Source organism: Lithobates pipiens, unplaced genomic scaffold, assembly GCF_037356315.1.
Source record: "Lithobates pipiens isolate NorthernLeopardFrog02 unplaced genomic scaffold, aLitPip1_a1.2 Scaffold_23, whole genome shotgun sequence".
NCBI lineage: Eukaryota > Metazoa > Chordata > Amphibia > Anura > Ranidae > Lithobates > Lithobates pipiens.
Genome location: NW_027507785.1, coordinates 192,258,517 through 192,279,744, shown reverse-complemented (window position 1 = coordinate 192,279,744; position 21,228 = coordinate 192,258,517). Strand labels below are relative to the sequence as shown.

The window sequence follows — 21,228 nt, the reverse complement described above, 5'->3', positions numbered from 1 at the left end:
AGCGCAACAGTGATTGCATTTGTACTAGTACCTCTGCTTTGTAGCTTAGTACTATGTCTCCTCGTAAGAGGGTTTCAGGGGCAGGTAATAAAAGCACTGGCAAGTCACCGCCTAGGTCCAGGGGTTCCAAAAGTGCCTGTAAATTGCCATCCCCCTCTGCAAGACTGGAGCCAGCCTCTCATAACGAGTCAGTGCACCTGTCAGGTTTTGCAGCCTCTCCTAATGTCGCAGCCCCGGTTTATATCACTGAGGACTCCCTTAGGGCTACATTGGAGGGTTTTGAAGGGAGGATCATGAATTTTATTTCTGCTTCCCTAAAAGATAGCAGGAAAAGGGGTAGATCCCCTCCCTCTGCTGAAATCCCTCTCTCAGATAGTTGTTCTGAAAATGAGGAAGGATCCCTATCTTTGGATAAGGGATCATGAGCAGTCGGATAAGTCAGAGGTAGAGGAGATAGTCCCCTCCTCCCAGGCACTCAGAAAGCAGGTGCAGTATGATACTGAATTGGTGCGTACCACATTCAGAATGCCTGCTGCTGAAGTCGCTACATCCTCTGTCTCTTCCCTGGGAGTCAGGAAAGCCCCACAGACTGCTTGTTCCTTTCCAATTCATCCTTTAATGGATAAATTGATGTATGAGGATTGGGGACATCCCGATAAACTGTTTACTCCTCCCAAAAGGTTTTCTATGCATTATCCTGTGGAGGAAAGTTTCACCAAGGAATGGGGGGTCCCATCTGTCGATGCGGCGGTTTCTTGTGTGAATAAAAACCTAACTTGTCCTTTGGATAATGCGCAGGTATTTAAGGATCCAGCTGACAAAAGGCTGGAAACCTTGTTAAAAGCCTCCTTTTCCATGGCTGGCGCTGTGGTGCAACCTACAGTCGCAGCCGTGGGGTTGTGTCAGTTCCTCAAGGAACAGGTTAAACAGATGTTTGAACTCCTTCCCAGTGAGGAAGTAGAGAATTATGCAGAATTGCCTCACATCTTGTGTTTCAAAATTGATGCGATTTTGGATTCTGTCCAACAAGCATCACGTTTGTCCCTCATGTTGGTTCACATGCGAAGGACCCTATGGCTAAAGAATTGGGCTGCTGAGATGTCATGCAAAAAGCATTTGACTGGGTTCCCGTTTAAAGGGAAGCGTTTGTTTGGGGAAGAACCAGATAGATTCGCCCAAAATATTTCAGGAGGTAAGTCTACTCTCCTTCCAGTCAAAAAGAGCAAACGTCCTTCATTCAGGCGTGCTCTCTCTCCCGAAGCATCAAGCTCTAAACAGTGGCGACGGCCTTCCCAGCCCTCCTCTGCTAGAAAGCCTCAGGGCCGAGCCCAGGGACAGAAAAAGACTTGGGGGCGAAAGCCTGCCAAGCAGACCCCCAAGACCTCCTTGTGAAGGGGCGCCCCCGCTCGGCAGAGTGGGGGGAAGGCTCTTGCAGTTTGCAGGCGCCTGGCGGGAAGAGATTCAGGACAAGTGGGTGATCTCTTCGGTATCTCTGGGCTACAGGCTAGAGTTTCAGGAGATTCCACCTTATCGTTTCCTAAGGTCAAGGATCCCCAAGGATCCAGTAAAGCAGAAACCGCTATTCCTGGCCTTAGATCAGTTACTATCCCAGGGTGTGATAGTAGAAGTGAGCCCGAAAGAGCAGGGTTCAGGTTTTTATTCAAATCTCTTCACCGTTCCAAAGCCAAACGGAAGTGTCAGACCTATCCTGGATCTGAGAGACCTAAACCGGTTTTTACAGATCCAGACCTTCCGGATGCAGTCAATGCGCACTGTGGTCTCCTCCCTGTAAGGGGGAGAATTCATGGCATCAATAGATATCAAAGACGCATATCTCCATGTGCCAATATTTCCCACACACCAGAAGTTTCTAAGGTTCGCGGTAGAGCGGCGCCATTTTCAATGTGTGGCCTTGCCGTTCGGGCTGGCTATGGCCCCTCGAGTCTTCACGAAGATTCTGGACCCTCTCTTAGCAATCTTAAGAGTTCAGGGCATAGCCGTCAAGGCTTACCTAGACGACTTGCTTCTCGTAGAGAGAACTGCAGCGTGCTTAAGTCGCAGCGTCATCAAGACGCTAGAACATCTAGAGCGCCTAGGTTGGATTATAAACCTAGAAAGGTCATCCTTGCAACCAACCACCAGGTTGGATTACCTGGGTCTGATTATCGACACCGCTCAGGGCAGGGTGTTTCTTCCAAGGCCAAAGGCCTTGGCCATTGGAGATCTTGTACGCCTGATCCTGGGCAGAAGATCTTCCTCCATTCGGTTATGTATGAGACTATTGGGAGGGATGGTCGCCTCATTCGAGGCCGTCCCATTCGCCCAGTTCCACTCAAGGCCTCTGCAAAGATGCATCCTTGCGGTTTGGAACAGGAAGCCCCAATCCCTGGATCTTCCTATGCGTTTATCCCCCGGGACACGCAAAAATCTTGTCTGGTGGTACAAACCAGGAATTTGCTGAAAGGCAAAACTTTTCTTCCCCTCTCATGGAAGATTGTCACAACGGATGCCAGCCTGACAGGCTGGGGAGCCGTATTAGAGGGAACGTACTCGCAGGGGAAATGGTCTGCGACCGAAAGTCTGCTGCCCATAAATATCTTGGAGATTCGGGCAGTTTACATGGCACTCGTAGAGTGGTCCTACTGACTGCGAGGTTTCCCAGTTCGGATTCAGTCCGACAATGCCACCGCAGTGGCTTACATTAATCACCAGGGCGGTACCAGAAGTCTGGTGGCCCAAAAGGAGGTGAATCGCATACTTGTCTGGGCAGAAGAGCATGTTCCGTGTTTTTCTGCAGTCTTCATCCCAGGAGTGGAGAATTGGCAGGCGGATTTTCTCAGCCGCCAGCAGTTATGCCCAGGAGAATGGGCTCTGCACCCCGACGTGTTTCAGAACATATGTCACAAGTGGGGCACTCCAGACGTGGATCTGTTTGCGTCCAGATTCAACAGGAAACTGGACAGGTTTGTGTCAAGGACAAGAAATGCGCTTGCCCAGGGGTCAGATGCTCTGACGGTTTCCTGGGATCAGTACAATCTGATCTATGCCTTCCCCCCGAGCCCGCGGCTATCGCGGTTCCTGGGATGGGTCAAGAGGGAGTCGAAGTCGGTCCTTTTAGTGGCCTCAGCTTGGCCCAGGCGACCATGGTTTGCAGAAATCATGAAGTTGGCAGTGGGCAGGCCATGGACCCTCCCTCTCCGGCCAGATCTGCTCTCACAGGGTCCAATCTACCATCCTGCTTTACGCAGTCTGAATTTGACGGTCTGGCTGCTGAGACCCACATTCTGAGAGACCGTGGCCTTTCGGGGCCAGTCCTTTCCACTCTGGTCAATGCCAGAAAGCCGGCCTCCAGACGTATCTATTACAAGATCTGGAGGGCATATGTTTCCTGGTGTGAACTCAGGAGATGGCATCCTAGAAATGAATTTGGCCATAAGCACCATCAAGGTGCAGATTTCGGCCCTGTCGGTATTTTTTCAAAGACCTCTTGCATCACATTCCCTAGTACGGGCTTTTATCCAAGGAGCTATGCGGATAAAACCGCCAGTTAAACCTCCGGTATGCCCATGGGATCTGAATTTGGTTCTCTCGGCCTTAGAGGCCCAACCATTTGAACCTTTGCAGCTGGCTTCTTTAGCTCTCTTGACTAAAAAGCTGGTCTTCTTAGTAGCCATATCCACGGCTAGAAGAGTATCAGAATTGGCAGCTCTTTCCTGTAAAGAGCCCTATTTAATTATCCATAAGGACCGGGTGGTTATGCGTCCCAACGGGTCCTTTCTACCTAAGGTGGTTTCGGGTTTCCATCTGAATCAGGATATAATCCTACCATCCTTTTTTCCAAATCCTCAGTCCATAGAGGAAGAGTCTTTACACACTTTAGATGTGGTTAGAGCAGTCAGTCTTTATCTTCAGGCAACTACCCAGATAAGAAAGACTGACTGTTTATTTATTCTGCCAGAAGGCCCTAGAAGGGGTCAGGCAGCATCAAAGTCCACTCTCTCAAGGTGGATCAGACAGGTTATTTCTCAGGCCTATAGCTTAAAGGGGAAGATTCTTCCTTTTCAGGTGAAAGCGCACTCTACTAGGGCTGTCAGTGCTTCTTGGGCAGTGCATCACCAGGCCTCCCTGGCTCAGATCTGTAAGGCTGCGACTTGGTCATCAGTCCACACATTCACCAGATTCTATCAGGTGGATGTCAGAGGGCAAGAGGATATCACCTTCGGGCGCAGTGTACTGCAGGCTGCAGTTTGGGTCCTCAGGTCCCTGGCGGTCTATGTTTACGATCTGTGTCTCCCTCCCCTCAACCGGAGCATTGCTATGGGACATCCCACTATGTAATGAAGCTCCTGTGTCCGGTGATGTATGATCAAGAAAATGGGATTTTTATATACAGCTTACCTGTAAAATCCTTTTCTTGAGAGTACATCACGGGACACAGGGCTCCCGCCCCTCTTGGGTTTTACGTGGTTTCTTATTGCTTTGCTACAAAACTGAGGTGCCTCCCAAATGGGAGGGGTTATATAGGGGAGGAATTCTCTTTAATTAGGGTCAACCAGTGTCCAATCACCAGAGGTGCCTATATAACCCACTATGTAATGAAGCTCCTGTGTCCCGTGATGTACTCTCAAGAAAAGGATTTTACAGGTAAGCTGTATATAAAAATCCCATTTTTCTAAGCAATGGCATAAATAGTCCCATTCTATGCTATCAAAAGCTTTTGCCACATCAAGCGACAATATAGCCCTATTACCCAGGTTTTCAGAGGGGACCTGCAAATTAAGATATAGGTGCCATAAATTCACTGCGGTGGATCTATTTGGAATAAAACCAGATTGATCTACATGCGCTATCTTGGATATTACTTTAGTTAATCCAATAGCTAATACTTTTGCCAATAACTTCACACATGATGTAAGTAGTGATATTGGACGATATGATTCAGGATTGTTATTATATTATATATTAATTCTTTCATTCAAAGAAGATGGAAGATGGCCACTTTCTAATGCTGTATTCAATTTCCTCTAATAATTCAGGTAAAAAAACATCTCCATAAACCTTATACTATACTAAACTATAGGGATTTTCTAGAAAAGATTAAGCCCTTGTACACACGGTCGGAGATTCCGACGGAATGTGTCCGATCAGACCGTTTTGTCGGATATTCCGACTGTGTGTGGTCTACATTGGACTGTTTCCGTCGGAGTATCCGACGGATCAAGTTTTCCAACTTGGTAAAATTTTCCAACAAAATGCTCCGATCGGACATACTCCGATCATGTGTAGAGAATTCCGATCGGACAAAGTGCCACGCATGCTCAGATCAAATTCCTACACCAAAGCTATTGGCTACTAGCGTGAACATAGTCCCGTCGTAATGAAATAACGTAATCACGGCGGATTTTTCAACAACTTTATACGACCGTGTGTATGCAACAGTTTCGGACAAAATCCGTCGGACAAAATCCGTCGGACAAAATCTGACGGATTTGGTTGTCGGAATCTCCGATCGTGTGTACAAGGGCTTATACTGCAAGTCCAGAGTCTCCTCCTCAAGGAAGGTTTATTGTTTACCTATCCTGTTTCAAAACACTTGTCTATTGGCCCTCAGCCTTATAGAGCACAGTTTCAGCTTACAAATATGGAGCTTTGTCATGACTGCCTGAAAAGTGTAGCAATCTAATATTTCAGCCAGCGGAAACATAATTATTTCCTGGTTTTATCACTTTTTATGTTCACTCCTCAACAGAAATGTATTAGTTTTGGCAGTTTTTCAAAAATAAGTATTTAGCAAGCTTATAACACAAATAAAAAATAGTATACACTAGTAGAATTTTGCATGAAAATTTGTAAGAAAATTCTTCGGAAAGTTTGTATGAAAATTCTTAGAACCTTGGACTATTGCTTGAAAGTAGTTCAAGATTCTTTTTGCTTTTAACATTCAATTTTGGGAATGAATAGACTTTACCAAATTAAAACCACAAATTTAGACATTCAAGAAAATTTTTCCATCATCACAGTCAAAAACCAACATCGATTTGACCCCATTAATGATTAGAAAAACACGTTTTTACAATTGTATGGAAACCACTTGTGCACTCTGGTAACTGCCCTGTGCCCAGCTGCTGCTCCCAGATACAGTACCTTGAAAAATATGTGATAGACCAACACAAAGTGCCACACAATTGTGAAGTGGAAGGAAAATTATAAATGGTTTTTAAAAATTTTTACAAATAAATATGTGAAAAGCGTTGCGTGCATTTGTATTCAGTCCCCTTTACTCTGATACCCCTAATTAAAATCCAGTGGAAGCAATTGCCTTCAGAAGTCACATAATTAGTAAATAGAGTCTATCTTTGTGTAATTTAATCTCAATATAAATACAGCTGTTCTGTGCAGCCTTCAGAGGTTTGTTAGAGAGCCTTAGTGAACAAACAGCATCATGAAGGCCAAGAAACACACCAGATGGGTCAGGGATAAAGTTGTGGAGAAGTTTAACCACTTTCTGCCCAGCCTATAGCAAAATGATGACCGGGAAAGGGTTCTGTTATCCTGACTGGGCGTCATATGACGTCCAGTAGAATAAGTCGCAATCACGCTCCCGTGGGGGCGCGCAGCACGGCGATCGTTGGTGTGGTGTGTCAGTCTCACACACACTGCATCACTGATCTCGGTAAAGAGCCTCTGACGGAGGCTCTTTACCACGTGATCAGCCATGTCCAATCACGGCTCATCACGATGTAAACAGGAAGAGACATTTATTGGCTTTTCCTTAGTCACTTCTGACAGACGGAGAGCCAATTTGCTGCTCTCCTAACAGGAGGGGTCTGTGCTGAATGTTTATCAGTGCAGCTCCCCCGAGGATGCCTGCCCAGGACCACCAGGGATGCCCACAAAGGAATCCCAACAGGTATGCCACACTAAACAATCAGGGCCCAGGCAGCTGTCAATCAGTGCCCATTAATAATGCCTGTCAGTGCCCTGAGTGATGCCTATGAGTGCAATCTATCAGTGCCAGTCATCAGTGCCCATTAGTGCCACCTATATGTGCCCATTAGTGCCACCTATCAGTGCCCAGCAGTGCCGCCTATCAGTGCCCAGCAGCGTAGCCTATCCGTGCAACCCATAAGTACCCATCAGTGCAGCCTTTCAGTGCCACCTATCAGTGCCCATCAGTGCCTACCAGTGCTACCTATCAGTGCCCATCAGTGCTGCCTATTAATGCCCATCAGTGCTAGATAACAGTGCCACCCATCAGTGTCATTTATCAGTACCCATCAGTACCATCCTATCAGTGCCCATCATTGCCACCTCATCAGTGCCATCTCATTGGTGCCACCTCATCGCCGCCTTATCCGTGCACATTAGTGAAGCTTATCAGTGCCCATCAGTGAAGGAGAAAACATACTTTTTTTACAAAATTTTATAACAGAAACAAAGAAAAACTTTTTTATTTTTTTTGTCTGTCTTTTTTATTTGTTTAGCAAAAAATAAAAAACGTAGAAGTGATCAAATATCACTAAAAGAAAGCTCTATTTGTGGAAACAAAATGATAAAAAATGTGTTTGGTACAGTGTAGCATGACCGCGCAATTGTCATTTAACCACTTCAGCCCCGGAAGGATTTACCCGCTTCCTGACCAGAGCATTTCTTGTGATTCGGCAATGCGTCATTTTAACTGACAATTGCGCGGTCGTGCGACGTTGCACCCAAACAAAATTGACTCCTTTTTTGTCCACAAATAGAACTTTCTTTTTGTGGTATTTGATCACCTCTGTGTTTTTTTTTTGCGCTATAAACCAAAAAAGAGCGACAATTTTGAAGAAAAAACAATATTTTTTACTTTTTGCTATCATAAATATCCCACAAAAATCTATAAAAAAAAAACAAATTTTTTCCTCAGTTTACTCTGATATGTATTCTTCTACATATTTTTGATTAAAAAAAAATCGCAATAAGCATATATTGATTGTTTGTGTAAAAGTTATAGCGTCTACAAAATAGGGGATAGTTTTATGCCATTTTTATTATTATTTTTTATTAGTAATGGTGGTGATCTGCGACTGTGAAATTATGGCAGACACATCGGACACTTTTGACACATTTTTGGGACCAGCGATCAGTGCTATAAAAATGCACTGATTACTGTGCAAATGACACTGGCAGGGAAGGGGTTAAACACTAGGGGGCGATCAACGGGTTAAGTTGTCCTAGGGAGTGATTCTAATTATGGGCGGATGGGCTACTACTGACATGACAGTGATCACTGCTCCTGATGACAGGGGCCAGTGATCTCTGTCATGTCACAAGGCAGAGCGGGGAAATGTCTTGTTTACAAAGGCATCGCCCCGTTGTTCCGCCCCATGACACGATCGCGGGCACCCGGCGGACATCATGTCTTCGGGACTCCTGGTCACAGTCATGGAGCACGCAGCGTGCGCTCACAATGCCGCTTCTTAAAGGGGACATACCTGTATGCCAATTTTCTGTATTAGCCATTGTTAAAAGAAAGCCATAAAAAAGTCCCATTTGCAGTTTGCAAAAAGCCATGTGGGGGACACAGCAAACATGTGGAAGAAGGTGCTCTGGTCAGATGAGACCAAAATTGAACTTTTTGGCTTAAAAGCAAAACGCTATGTGCTGTGGAAAACTAACACTGCACATCACCTTGAACACACCATTCTCACCGTGAAACATGGTGCTGGCGACATCATGTTGTGGTGATGCTTTTCTTCAGCAGGGAAATGGGAAGCTGGTCAGAGTTGATGGAAAGATGGATGGAGCCAAATACAGGGCAATCTAAGCCCTTGTACACACGGTCGGAAATTCCGACAACCAAATCCGTCGGATTTTGTCCGATGGATTTTGCCTGAAACTGTTGCATACACACGGTCGGACAAAGTTGTCGGAAAATCCGATCGTTCAGAACGTGATGACGTTATTTTGTTACGACGGGACTCCGCCAGACTCAGTTCCTATTGGGAAATCCGTTCGCCTGTATGCTGGTCCGACTGACTAAATGAGATGCAAGGGCAGCTACAGCACCTGCCCTTGAGAATGTTTCCAGCGTGATCCTATCACACTGGTTCTTGGCTGCAGGGTACTGTACATCTCGCACTCGCTGGAATAGGAAAACACATTTTCCTATTGCAGCGAGTGCGAGAGATAAGCGACAATGTCCCCTAGGTCTGGTATGGATTTTAAGGGGAACCCCCTACACCGAAAAAACAGCGTGGGGGTCCTCCCAAAATCCATACCAGACCCTTATCCGAGCACGCAGCCCAACTGCTCAGGAAAGGGTGTGGGGACGAGCGAGCGCCCCCCCCCCCTCCTGAACCGTACAAGGCCACATGCCCTCAACATGAGGGGTGGGTGCTTTGGGGAAGGGGGTGACCTCTGACCCCCCACCCAAAGCAACCCTGGCCATTGGTTGTCGGGGTCTGCAGGCAGGGGGCTTATCAGAATCCGAGAGCCCTCTTTAATAAGGAAGCCCCCAGATCCCGGCCCCCCACCCTATGTGAATAAGTATCGAGTACATCATACTCCTGTTGTCAGGAAGAGGCTGTTGTCCTCATCAACATGGGGACAAGGTGCTTTGGGGTGGGGAGCCAGAGGGTGCCCCCTTCCCCAAAAGACCCACCCCCCATGTTAAGGGCATGCAGCCTGGTATGGTTCAGGAGGAGGGGTGATTGCTCATCCCCATCCCCTTTCCTGACCAGCCGGGCTGCGTGCTCGGATAAGGGTCTGGTATGAATTTTGGGGGACTCCCACGCTGTTTTTTTGGCGTAGCGGGTTCCCCTAAAAATCCATACCAGGCGACGAGGCTCACAAGGTGTCAATCTTGCCGATAAAAGTGGCAAGATTTACTTCCTTTTCTAGTCCCGTCGTACCTGGAGTCATGTTCAAAATGAACGGACTTTAGTCCATGTGTGGGCAAGTCCGTTCATTCGGAAGTCCGTTGAAAGTCTGTCGGGAACATCGTCGGACCTAGTCTGCTGGAAAGTCCGTTCATGTGTGCGCAAGTCCGCTCATTCGGAAAGTCCATCGGAACTCTGCCGAAAGTCCGTCGGGAAGACCGTTGGACCTAGTCTGCTGTAAAGTCTGATCTTGTGTACGCCGCATTAGAGTCTGCAAAAAACTTGAGACTGCAATGGAGGTTCACCTTCCAGCCGGACAACAACCCTAAACCTACAGCCAGAGCTACAATGGAATGGTTTAGATCAATGCATATTCCTGTGTTAGAATGGCCCAGTCAAAGTCCAGACCAAAATCCAATTGATAATTTGTAGCAAGTCTTGAAAATTGATGTTCACAGTTGCTCTCCATCTAATTTGACAGAGCTTGAGCTATTTTATAAAGAAGAATGGGCAAAGATTTCACTCTCTAGATGTGCAAAGCTGGTAGAGATATCCCCAAAAAACTTACAGCTGTAATGGCAGTGACAGGTGGTTCTACAAAGTATTGATTCAGGGGGACTGAATATAAATGCATGCCACACTTTTCATATATTTATTTATAAAAAATGTTGAAAACCATTTATCATTTTCCTTCCACTTCACAATTATATGCCAATTTGTCTTGGTCTATCACATAAAAGCCCAATAAAATACAAAAATGTATTTGCCTGTAACATGACAAATTGTGGAAAATTTCAAGGGATATATATATTTTTCAAGGCACTGTATACACCCTATAACTCCACAGTATACTCAACAGATAAAATAAAAGTGCAACACTCGTATATTGATCCAAAAAAATCTCTTCATTCGATTTCTGGTATATGAAGAACTTTTTTTTTGAGTCACTGTATAGAAGTTACAGCATAGATACAAGGATTTGGTCATTAAAAACATACACATTTGCAAACATCTTTGACATTTTTTCTTGCAAAGTTTTTTTGTTTGTTTTTTGTTTTTAAAGCTTTTTTTGGGGTTAATATATTAGCGTTGCACCATGATTTTATCTGTTGAATTCTTTTAATGAAAAATCTTGAACAAAATTTTACTAGTGTATACCTAGCTTTAGACTTTTATCCAGTTATATTGAATTGTAGTGTAAAAACGTATAATTACCTTCACAATGAGGAAGGTCTCTTGACCAACCAGTCGCTGTGCACTCAATAGAGTTATATTTGCTAATCATTTGATACCTAAGGAATAGAAATATATACATTCAGAAGCACAAAATATAACATACATACAATTTTTTTTTTTTTAAATAATGAAGTCAATGATGACAGACAGGTTAAAAAGCATTCTTACATATTAAGTTCATTCATTCATCCAGCTACATTTTTAATGGGCAAGTTGACCATTATCTGACAAGGATTCAGGCAAAAGGCCAAGGCAGGGGTGCCCAACCAGTGGCCCAGGGGCCACATGTGGCCTGCGGAGCCCTCTGATGTGGCCCGCGACCTCCTGCTCTGGGATGGTGGTTTGACAAGCCCAGATCGTAGGTTCCATCCCACCATCCCAGAGCATCAGTGTTGTGAATGAAGCCGGCGGTAGAGAAAGCAAGAAGCTGCAGAGCAGAGCCACATAAGCTGATGCTTCCTGTATAGCGCCAGCTCCTGTCACAATCGATACCAAACACACTCTGCCTGTGACAGCAGCAGCCGGGGGAAAACTGAATGGAAGATTGATATTAAAGGTGTGTTTGTTACTGAAATCAGTGTATATATGGGCATATCTGTTCTTCAGTGGTTACTAGGCTGCTGTTAAACTAATCCTGCACATGCAGGTTACCTGCACTGAGCCACAGACTTCTGTTATTACCTGTGGGTTTGGTGCGCTTTCAGAAAGTGCACTATATCATCAGGATATAATAGAAGTCTATGGCAAAGTGTAGCTAACCTGCAGGAAAGCCACAGGTGCACGTGGCGCATCAGTGTGAAAGCAGCCTTAGGACCCAATCAGACCCTCCATTCACCTCTATGTCCATTTACCCCTGCTTAACTTCAATCTGACACGCAAAAAAAAAGGGAAGTGGAACCGTCTCTTCCATCAGATTGAATTGGAGGGCCCATAGAGTAGCATGGGCTATGTCCATATCCGTTCTGCATATGCAGCGTAGATACAGATCTGTCATCCGCCCATTACACTTATTTTGGCCCGCAACCGGTTACCAAGTCACTTCAATAGCCCTCGCTCTTCAAAAGGTTGGGCACCCATGGGCTAAAAAAGATTTTATTAATATTCAATCTAACATATAAGCTCAACAATTAGATGGTTACAGTGCATATTGAGCAAAACAGATCATAAAATATAAAGAAGAGTATTGAAATACTTTAAGGAAGACCTCATGTATGAGCAATGAATCAAACTTCATAATCCGGAATGACTTGGAACTCAGAGAAACGTTGCACGCTGCAAAAAATAATGACAATGTCCAAACATAGAATCAAATGCAGCTGAACACACGACCTTAAGCGCAAGTGCAAAACAATCCTTACCCAAGTAAGGTGAACACAAACTGAAAATAAATAAATCATGTATCCCAAACAGGAGAACAAACAAATATGTGAAAACAAATCTTGGCGTCCAGATAAACGTGCAGGAAAACAATCCAACCATTCTTAAAGTGATTCAAAATTTTCAAGGTTTTCTACCTTAATGCATTCTATGAATTAAATTGTTTACTCTAAAGAAAAAATGTATATCCCTGTATGTTGTGGTCCAATCGTTTTTTTTAAAATTATCTATGCTCCCTACTGAAACCACTGCTTGTGGAAGATAATTCCACATCCTTACCGCTCTTACAGTAAAGAACCCTCTACGCAGTTTAACCACTTCAATACCGGGCCATAGTCAAATTATGCCCACAGATGGGATCTCCCATCTTGGGTGGGCGTCATATGACGTCCTCGGTATTTCGCCGCTCCTGCGGGCCCCCGGGGGCCCCCGGGGGCCCGCAGCATGGCGATCGTGGATGAGTTGTGTCCCTCGGACACAGCCCATCCCCGATCTGTGGGATTTTCAACCCCATCCACCCCCCCCCCCCCCCGATACACGTGACTGGCCGTGTCCAATCACAGCCGGTCACATGTACTGTGCATTCACAACTTGTCACCCTGACACAGCCCAACCCCGATCGCAGTAAAGAGCCAATGAAATGAAATTGGCTCTTTACCACGTGACCAGCTGTGTCCAATCACAGCCGGTCACAGAATGTAAACAAACCGCGGTAACGAGATGTTACCGGGTTCTCCTCCTCACACACACTGATCGTGTGTGAGGAGGAGATTGCGGTAACATCTCGTTACCGCCTAGTGTACACACCAACACACACTAATTACCCCCCCCCCCAATAAAGAGGACCTGTCACCACCCATTAAAGTACCTGTCACCACCCATCAAAGAACCTGTCATCACCTATCAAAGTACCTGTCATCACCCATCACAGCCCATCTGAGTACCCAAGTACCTGAGTACCTGTCAGCCCATCTGAGTACCCGAGTACCTGAGTACCTGTCAGCCCATCTGAGTACCCGAGTACCTGTCAGCCCATCTGAGTACCCGAGTACCTGTCAGCCCATCTGAGTACCCGAGTACCTGTTAGCCCATCTGAGTGCCCGAGTACCTGTCACAGCCCATCTGAGTACCCAAGTACCTGTCACAGTCCATCTGAGTATCCGAGTACCTGAGCACCTGTCAGCCCATCTGAGTTGCCGAGTAACTGAGTATCTGTCCCAGCCCATCTGAGTACCCGAGTACCTGAGTACCTGTGCCAGCCCATTTGAGTACCCGAGTACCTGTCCCAGCCCATCTGAGTACCCGAGTACCTGTGCCAGCCCATCTGAGTACTCGAGTACCTGTCACAGCCCATCTGAGTACCCGAGTACCTGAGTACCTGTCACAGACCATCTGAGTACCTAAGTACCTGTCACAGTCCATCTGAGTACCTGTCACAGTCCATCTGAGTACCCGAGTACCTGAGTACCTGTCACAGCCCATCTGAGTACCTGAGTACCTGTCACAGTTCATCTGAGTACCCGCGCACCTGTCACAGTTCATCTGAGCACCCGAATACCTGTCACCAGCCCGTCGGAGTACCCAAGTACTTGTCACCAGCCCCTCGGAGTACCCGAGTACCTGTCACCAGCCCGTCGGAGTAACGGAGTACCTGTCACCAGCCCGTCGGAGTAACGGAGTACCTGTTACCAGCCCGTCACAGTACCCGAGTACCTATTTGCAGACCATGCCTCATAGAATACACGTTGAGGTGTTTGCTTTCCAAAACGGGGTCATTTTGTGGGTAATTCCATTGTCCTGGTGCTCCAGGACCTTCAAAAGTGTGATAGGTAGTAGCGAAATGAGATGTGTAATTTATGCTCCTAAAACGCCTAAAGGTACCATTTCCATGTTGGACCTCTGTATATGGCCAGGCTGTGTAAAAGTCTCACACATGTGGTATCGCAATACTCAGGAGGAGTAGCAGAATGTGTTGGGGGTGTAATTTTTGCTATATACATGCTATGTGTTAGAGATATCTTATAAATGGACAACTTTGTGTAAAAAAAAAAAAAAAGATTTTTATTTTCTTTCCACATTTTCTGAAGACTCGTGTAAAAAAATTAACCATTCAAAAGACTCATAATGCTTCACAGAATATATTTTGGGGTGTTTGTTTTCCAAAATGGGGTCATTTTGTGGGTATTTCCATTGTCCTGGTGCTCCAGGGTCTTTACAAATGTAATAGGTTTATGCTCCTAGAACCCCTTACGGTGCTCCCTGCATGTTGGACCTCTCTGTGTGGCCAGCCTGCGTAAAATTCCCACACATGTGGTATCGCCATACTCGGGAAGAGTTGCAGAATGTATTTTGGGGTGTAATTGGAAGTATGCATATGCTGTGTATGAGAAAAAAAAAAAACATTCTTCTTTTCTCCAAGAATTGTGGGAAAAAATTACAACTTCAAAAAACTCACCATGCCTCTTACTAAATACATTGAACTGTCTACTTTTCAAAAGGGGTCATTTGGGGGTATTTGTACTTTCCTGACATTTCAGAGCCTCAAGAAATGAGATAGGCCGTCAGTGCGTCAGGTGTGATCAGATGTGATCAATTTTCAATGATTTGCACCATAGCTTGTAGACTCTATAACTTTCAAAGAGACTAAATAATATCCACTAACTTGGGTTATTTTTACCAACGAGATGTAGTCGTATAAATTTTGGCCCAAATTTAAGAACAAAAATTACTTATTTGCAAAATTTTATTATAGAAACTAAGAAAAAGTGGTTTTTTTTTTCCAAAATTTTCGCTCTTTTTTCACTTATGTCACAAAAAATAAAATAAAACAGTGGTGATTAAATACCACCAAAAGAAAGCTCTATTTGTATGAAAAAAATGATAACAATTTTGTTTGGGTACAGTGTTGCATGACTGAGTAATTGGCATTCAAAGTGTGAGAGCGCTGAAAGCTAAAAATTGGTCTGGGAAGGAAGCTGTATAAATGCCCTGTATTGAAGTGGTTAAGGTTAAACCTCTTTTCTTCAAATTTTATTGAATGGCCGTGTGTCTTTTTAAGTTCCCTTGCTTCCCTGTATTGTTAGTAATCAATTGGTCTAATAACACTTTGTTTCTTGTTGGTGAATTTACCATCTGACCCAGAAATTGTCTGCAAGACATTTAGGAAATGGCGAGCCTTAGATGAATGTGCGTTTCCTTCCACCCAGTAGAATCAAGAAAATGCTGGATGGCCGCACTCCAATGCAACACGTTTATTGTAGTCAAATGAAATCCAGATAGTCACATACAGTCACAGAGGTACAGGACAAGTACCTGTCCTGTACCTCTGTGACCGTATGTGACTGTCTGGATTCTATTTGACTACAATAAATGTGTTGCATTGGAGTGCTGCCTCCTCCTCCTCTTCTTGTTAGGGGGCCTATAGCATACACCCAGTATTACTTTCACCTTGGTTTCCTCCCTTTGTAGTTCTACCCATAAGGATTCCACCTCCTCCCTTGCTCCATTTGTGATGTCGTCCCTCACATTCACTTGTACAGCAATTTTGATATACAGGCATACCCCTCCCCCTTTTTTACCCTCCCTATCTCTGTGATATAGGGAATATCGTTGAATGGTTTCCAGCCAATCATGAGAGCTGTTGAACCAAGTCTTTGAAATTCCCACAAAATCAAAATCATCCTTGTACAATAGCAGCTCTAGTTCTCCCATCTTGTCCACTAGACTCCTGGCATTACTGAACAAGCCATGTCATTTTGTCCTGGTGCATACTATCTCCTTATTGGGTGTTCTGAGGTTGCAAATAGGACTATATTCACCTTGGGTTTAGATGCTTTAGTCAACCTACTAGTAATACTCCCAATACTACCCTCTGAAATTTGTTCCATGCTGGCTATCTATACATCTGGGCCCTCCCCCCCCCGCCATCTAGTTTAAAAGACCCTCTAACTTGTTGGCCATCTTCTCTACCAGCCGATCTGCACCTTCCCCATTTAGGTGCAGTCTGTCCCTGCTAAAAGAGCTGGTAACCAACTGAGAAGTCAGCCTAGTTCTCCAGGATCCCGAACCCCTCTTTTCTACACCAGCTCCTCAGCCACTTGTTTACTTCCCTAATCTTCCGCTGCCTCTCTTGTGTGGCTCGAGGTACAGGTAGTATTTCTGAGAATACTACCTTGGAGGTCCTAATCCTCAATTTAGCTCCCAAGTCCCTAAAATGTTTATATATATCGGCTTTTCCTCCACTCTGAGAGGCAGGAGTAGAGGAGAGCCGATCAACTGCTCCTCTGACAAGGGGTCTGCCCTGACCGTTTATCAGTACAGCCCCCCCAGAGGATGCCCACACAGGACCACCAGGGATGCCCACCCAGGACCACCAGGTATGCCAGTGTCCAACAGGGATGGCACTGTCCCCATCAGTGATGCCTGCCAGTGCCCCCTGATCAGTGCTCCCAAACAGTGGCATCTATCAGTGCCACCCATCAGTGCACACCAGTGCCATCAATCAGTGCCCAGTGCCACCTATCAGTGCTGCCTATAAGTGCCCATCAGTGCTGCATATTAGTGCCTCATCATCAGTGCCACCTCATCAGTGACAATCAGTATTGCCTCATCAATGCCCATCAGTGAAGGAAAAAATGTACCTATTTACAAAGTTTTGTAACGGAGAGGAAGAAAAACTTTTATTTTTAAACATTTTCTGTGTTTTTTTATTTGTAGCGCAAAAAATAAAAACTCCAGTGGTGATCAAATACCACCAAAAGAAAGCTCTATTTATGGTGAAAATTATGAAACTGTAATTAGGGTACAGCATCGCATGACTGTGCAATTGTCATTCAAATTGTGATAGCGCTGAAAGCTGAAAATTGGTCTGGGCAGGAAGGTCTATACAGTGCCTTGCAAAAGCAGCTCCTCCAGGGTTACCTTAGGTCTCTGTGCTGCCTCTCTGATTAATGCCGTCCTTGCTCGTCCATGAGTTTTGGTGTGTGGCTGTCTCTTGGCAGGTGGTGCCATGTTCTTTCCATTTGGTTATGAAAGATTTAATGATGCCCCTAGGGATCATCAAGGGTTTGGATATTTAACCTTTTTTAACCTAACCCTGACCTGTACTTCTCAACAACATTGTCCTTTACTAGTTTGGAGAATTCCTTGATCTTAATGGCAGTGTTTGGTTAGTGGTGCCTCTTGCTTAGGTGTTGCAGCCTCTGGAGCCTTTCAAAAAGGTGTGTATATGTAATGACAGATCATGTGACACTTGTATTGGACATCATTTCACAAATTATGTGACTTATGAAGGTAATTGGTTGCACCAGAGCTTTTTTATGGGCTTCATAACAAATGGGGTGAATACATATGCACATGCCAATTATCAGTTTTTATCTCTGAAAAATAGTATTATGTATATATTTTTCAAATTTTACTTCACCAACTTAGACTATTGTGTTCTTATCCATCACATATAATTCAGATTAAAAAACATTGAACTAAAGGCTGTAATGTAACAAAATAGGTAAAACGCGAAGGGGGGTGAATACTTTTGCAAGGCACTGTAAGTGCCCTGTATTGAAGTGGTTATGGAGTATAAAATATCTTTCATGTAGGAGTGTAAAATACAGTTCATATACAATCCAATCCATATAGCACAGACAGTTTATACAAAGATCTCAGCAGAAGCAGCGTTTGAATTGGTAAGATTGTAAGCTATGGAATATGTACAACCAAAGAGGGTGATTAAAATGGATTATAACTGGACTAGATTCTCATTGTTTTCAGTGCTTGATGCAATTTCTATACAATATAATACAAATATTCTGCATACATTTTTAGAAAAAGTCTTTACATTTAAATATGTAAAAATACAGTAAATATATAAAAAAATGTAAAAGTAAAATACGCCTTGTTTAGCAGTGTCCAGATCACATGGTAATACACTATATCTTATCATGTTACACGTGTGTATGAATAAGTGTGTAGTCAGGTACTGGTTAGTCAATTCTTATTCTACTGGTTGTATAATGAGAAACATAGGGTGATGGGTACTGTCCTGGACTGTGGGGTTATAGATATATCTGCATGTACTCACCCTGGTTCACAGGAGTACTCAACTATAGCTCCAAATACAAAGTCGTCTTCATTTTTCAGTTCAAATGTCCCAAACTCAATGTCCCCAGGGTTACCACAGCGTTTTTCTGTTATCAAAATAAAATATTGACATGTATTGTTATATACAGCAAGCTTATTTTGCTTCTATGCATTTAAGATAAATATAGTATAATATTAAAGATCTCTCTGGATTTGATTTTGTGTTTTATGTATTTATTTGACTGCTCCCAGTGCCAGATTAAACTCAGTGGTGGCCCCCAGGCAAGCAAAACCTTGTGTTCCCCCTTGCAGGTTTCTTTTGAGTGGGATAACTGAACTAAATAGTGTTCATGTCAGATGCTAAATGGAGAAGACTATCACCACTGTACATTACAGGTATATAGGGTGCACCAACATTTTCTACAAACTGACAGCTGAAAGAAGAAGAGCCCTTAAAAGATAAACTGTAATGTGAACCTGATGTCTATAGTTTATGTACTTAAAGTTTTTATTAGGTACATTACATTAATACATTATTTTCCCTATAGTGTCTTTAACCACTTGCCTACAGGGCACTTACACCTCCTTCCTGCCCAGACCATTTTTAAGCTTTCAGTAATGTCGCACTTTCAATGACGATTGTGCGGTCATGCTACACTGTACCCAAATTACATTTTTATCATTTTCTTCAAACAAATAGAGCTTTCTTTTTGTTTTTTTTACTAAATCAGTGGATCAGTAAATCAGTGAAGTAATTTTTCTCCTTCACTGATGTACGCTGATGGGACGGACCTGATGGGTACTGATAGGCTGAACAGGTGGGCATTGATGAGGTGGCACTTATGGACACTGATGAGGCGGCACTTATGGGTACTGATTAGGTGGCACTGATGAGGAAGCACTAATATGCCACACTTATGGGCACTGATAGGTGGCACTGATATATGGCACTAATGGGCACTGATAGGCGGCACTGATGGGCACTACTGATGGGTGGCACTGATGGGCATTGATGGGCAACATTGATAGTCAGCACTGGCTGACATCACTAATGGGCACTGTTTGGTGGTCCTTGTGGGCTCTGATTGCTGGCACTGGAGGGCAATGGTGTTCACTAATGGTGTTCACTAATTTCTGGCACTGATTGGTGACATGGTGGCACTATATTGTAATCAGGGCACTGATGATTAGTGCCCTGATTACATGTTTTGTTGCTTCTTGTGAGGAGATGCCGCTGATCGGCTCTCCTCTCCACACACTCTGTCAGTGTGAGGTGAGGAGTGTCGATTACCGGCATCTCTGTGTTTACATGTGACCGGCTATGATTGGACACAGCTGATCACATGGTTAAAGAGCAGCGGACACAGCTCTTTACAGAGATCGAGGTCGCGCCGTGTCCTAGCAACACGGCAGGCTGCAATCGCCACCCTGCTGTTCTGGGACGCCGTCATAATACGTCCTCCGAAAATGAGAGCAGCACCGTCTCGCCGTCATTTGACAGTGGGCGGGCAGAAAGTAGTTAATGTAAAGTTTTTGTTTCTTTGAGTTGATTCATTTTTTTTCTATCTTTTGTAAACAATTTAAGAAAGCTTCATCGCATATTTCTTTTCAGATCAAATCAATATTATTTTGATCTATTTTCATGGGATCCTTAAAAGGCATGGGGCCCATAGGTTAGTGCCTACTTTGCCTACTTGATAATCTGGCACTGTCTGCCCCCAATCAGGCTTGCAATGCAAATCTGTTGCCTTGTCATTAGCAGAATTGCCGGCCTGCAGTGTGTGCTCGGGTCTATCAGATAGGCAGGCGAACAGCCGACTGAAAGATCTCACACAACAGATTGATAACGTTGCTGATAACTGTGAGGCGGTGGTTTAGAGCTGCCAGCCTATAACAAAGTGCTGTTAATGACAGAATCTTTAACTAAGAACTTTTAGAACACATTCCCAGAAATGATTTGCTTAAAGGAAAACTCTAACTTAAAAAAACAAAACAAAAACAAAACTGTATATAACATTGCTACATAATCCATTTTGTAATCTAATGTTTTTTATTAATGACCTTTGCGTTTTAATCTGCAGCCACTGTAATTTTGTAAAACTGAAGATGTTCTCAAATGTCTGCATTAAGATAAAATTCCTGCAATAGGAATTTCATTTTGGTGAGGTACTCCCTAATGTTTAAGTACCTTTAAAAGGATGCAGACTAGAGATGAGCCGAAGGATCTGTCTGAAGTTTAAAGGGGTTGTGAACCTTCAAGGTTTTTCACCTCAATGCATGCTATGCATTGAGGTGAAAAAAATCCTGTAATGCTACAGCTCCCCCCGAGCCCCCATTTTTCTTACCTGTACTCCTATCTTGTCCTGGGGACATGCATACCAGCAAAAGCTGGTGTCTCAAGTCCTGATTGGGTGGATTGATAGCAGCGCAGCCATTGGCTCGCGCTGCTGTCAGTCAAATCCAATGACCCGGGCGCTGGAGGGCGGAGCCGAGTCATGCATTCAACTTCCATGGATGCCAAACGAATGACTTGGGAGCGCACCTGCAAGGTAACCCCCCCAGAGAGCGCTTCTCCTGGGGGTTATCTAATGCGGGGAGGAGCCGTGAGAGCCACTGAGGGACCCCAGAAGAGGATGTTCGAGCTTCACTGTGGAGGTAAGTATGACATGTTATTTAAAAT

At 44.4% G+C, this 21,228-nt stretch overlaps 1 protein-coding gene across 1 annotated transcript in view; it reads right to left on the bottom strand.

Moving 5' to 3' along the window:
* LOC143928080 (complement factor H-like) overlaps positions 1-21,228 on the bottom strand; it is a 250,907-nt gene that overhangs the window by 159,133 nt on the left and 70,546 nt on the right. The window contains exons 3-4 of the mRNA XM_077452695.1: positions 18,550-18,655; positions 11,073-11,149 (exon numbers count right to left, since the gene is read on the bottom strand). Coding sequence (XP_077308821.1) covers positions 11,073-11,149; positions 18,550-18,655 — 183 coding nt within the window. The remainder of the gene's footprint in view (positions 1-11,072; positions 11,150-18,549; positions 18,656-21,228) is intronic.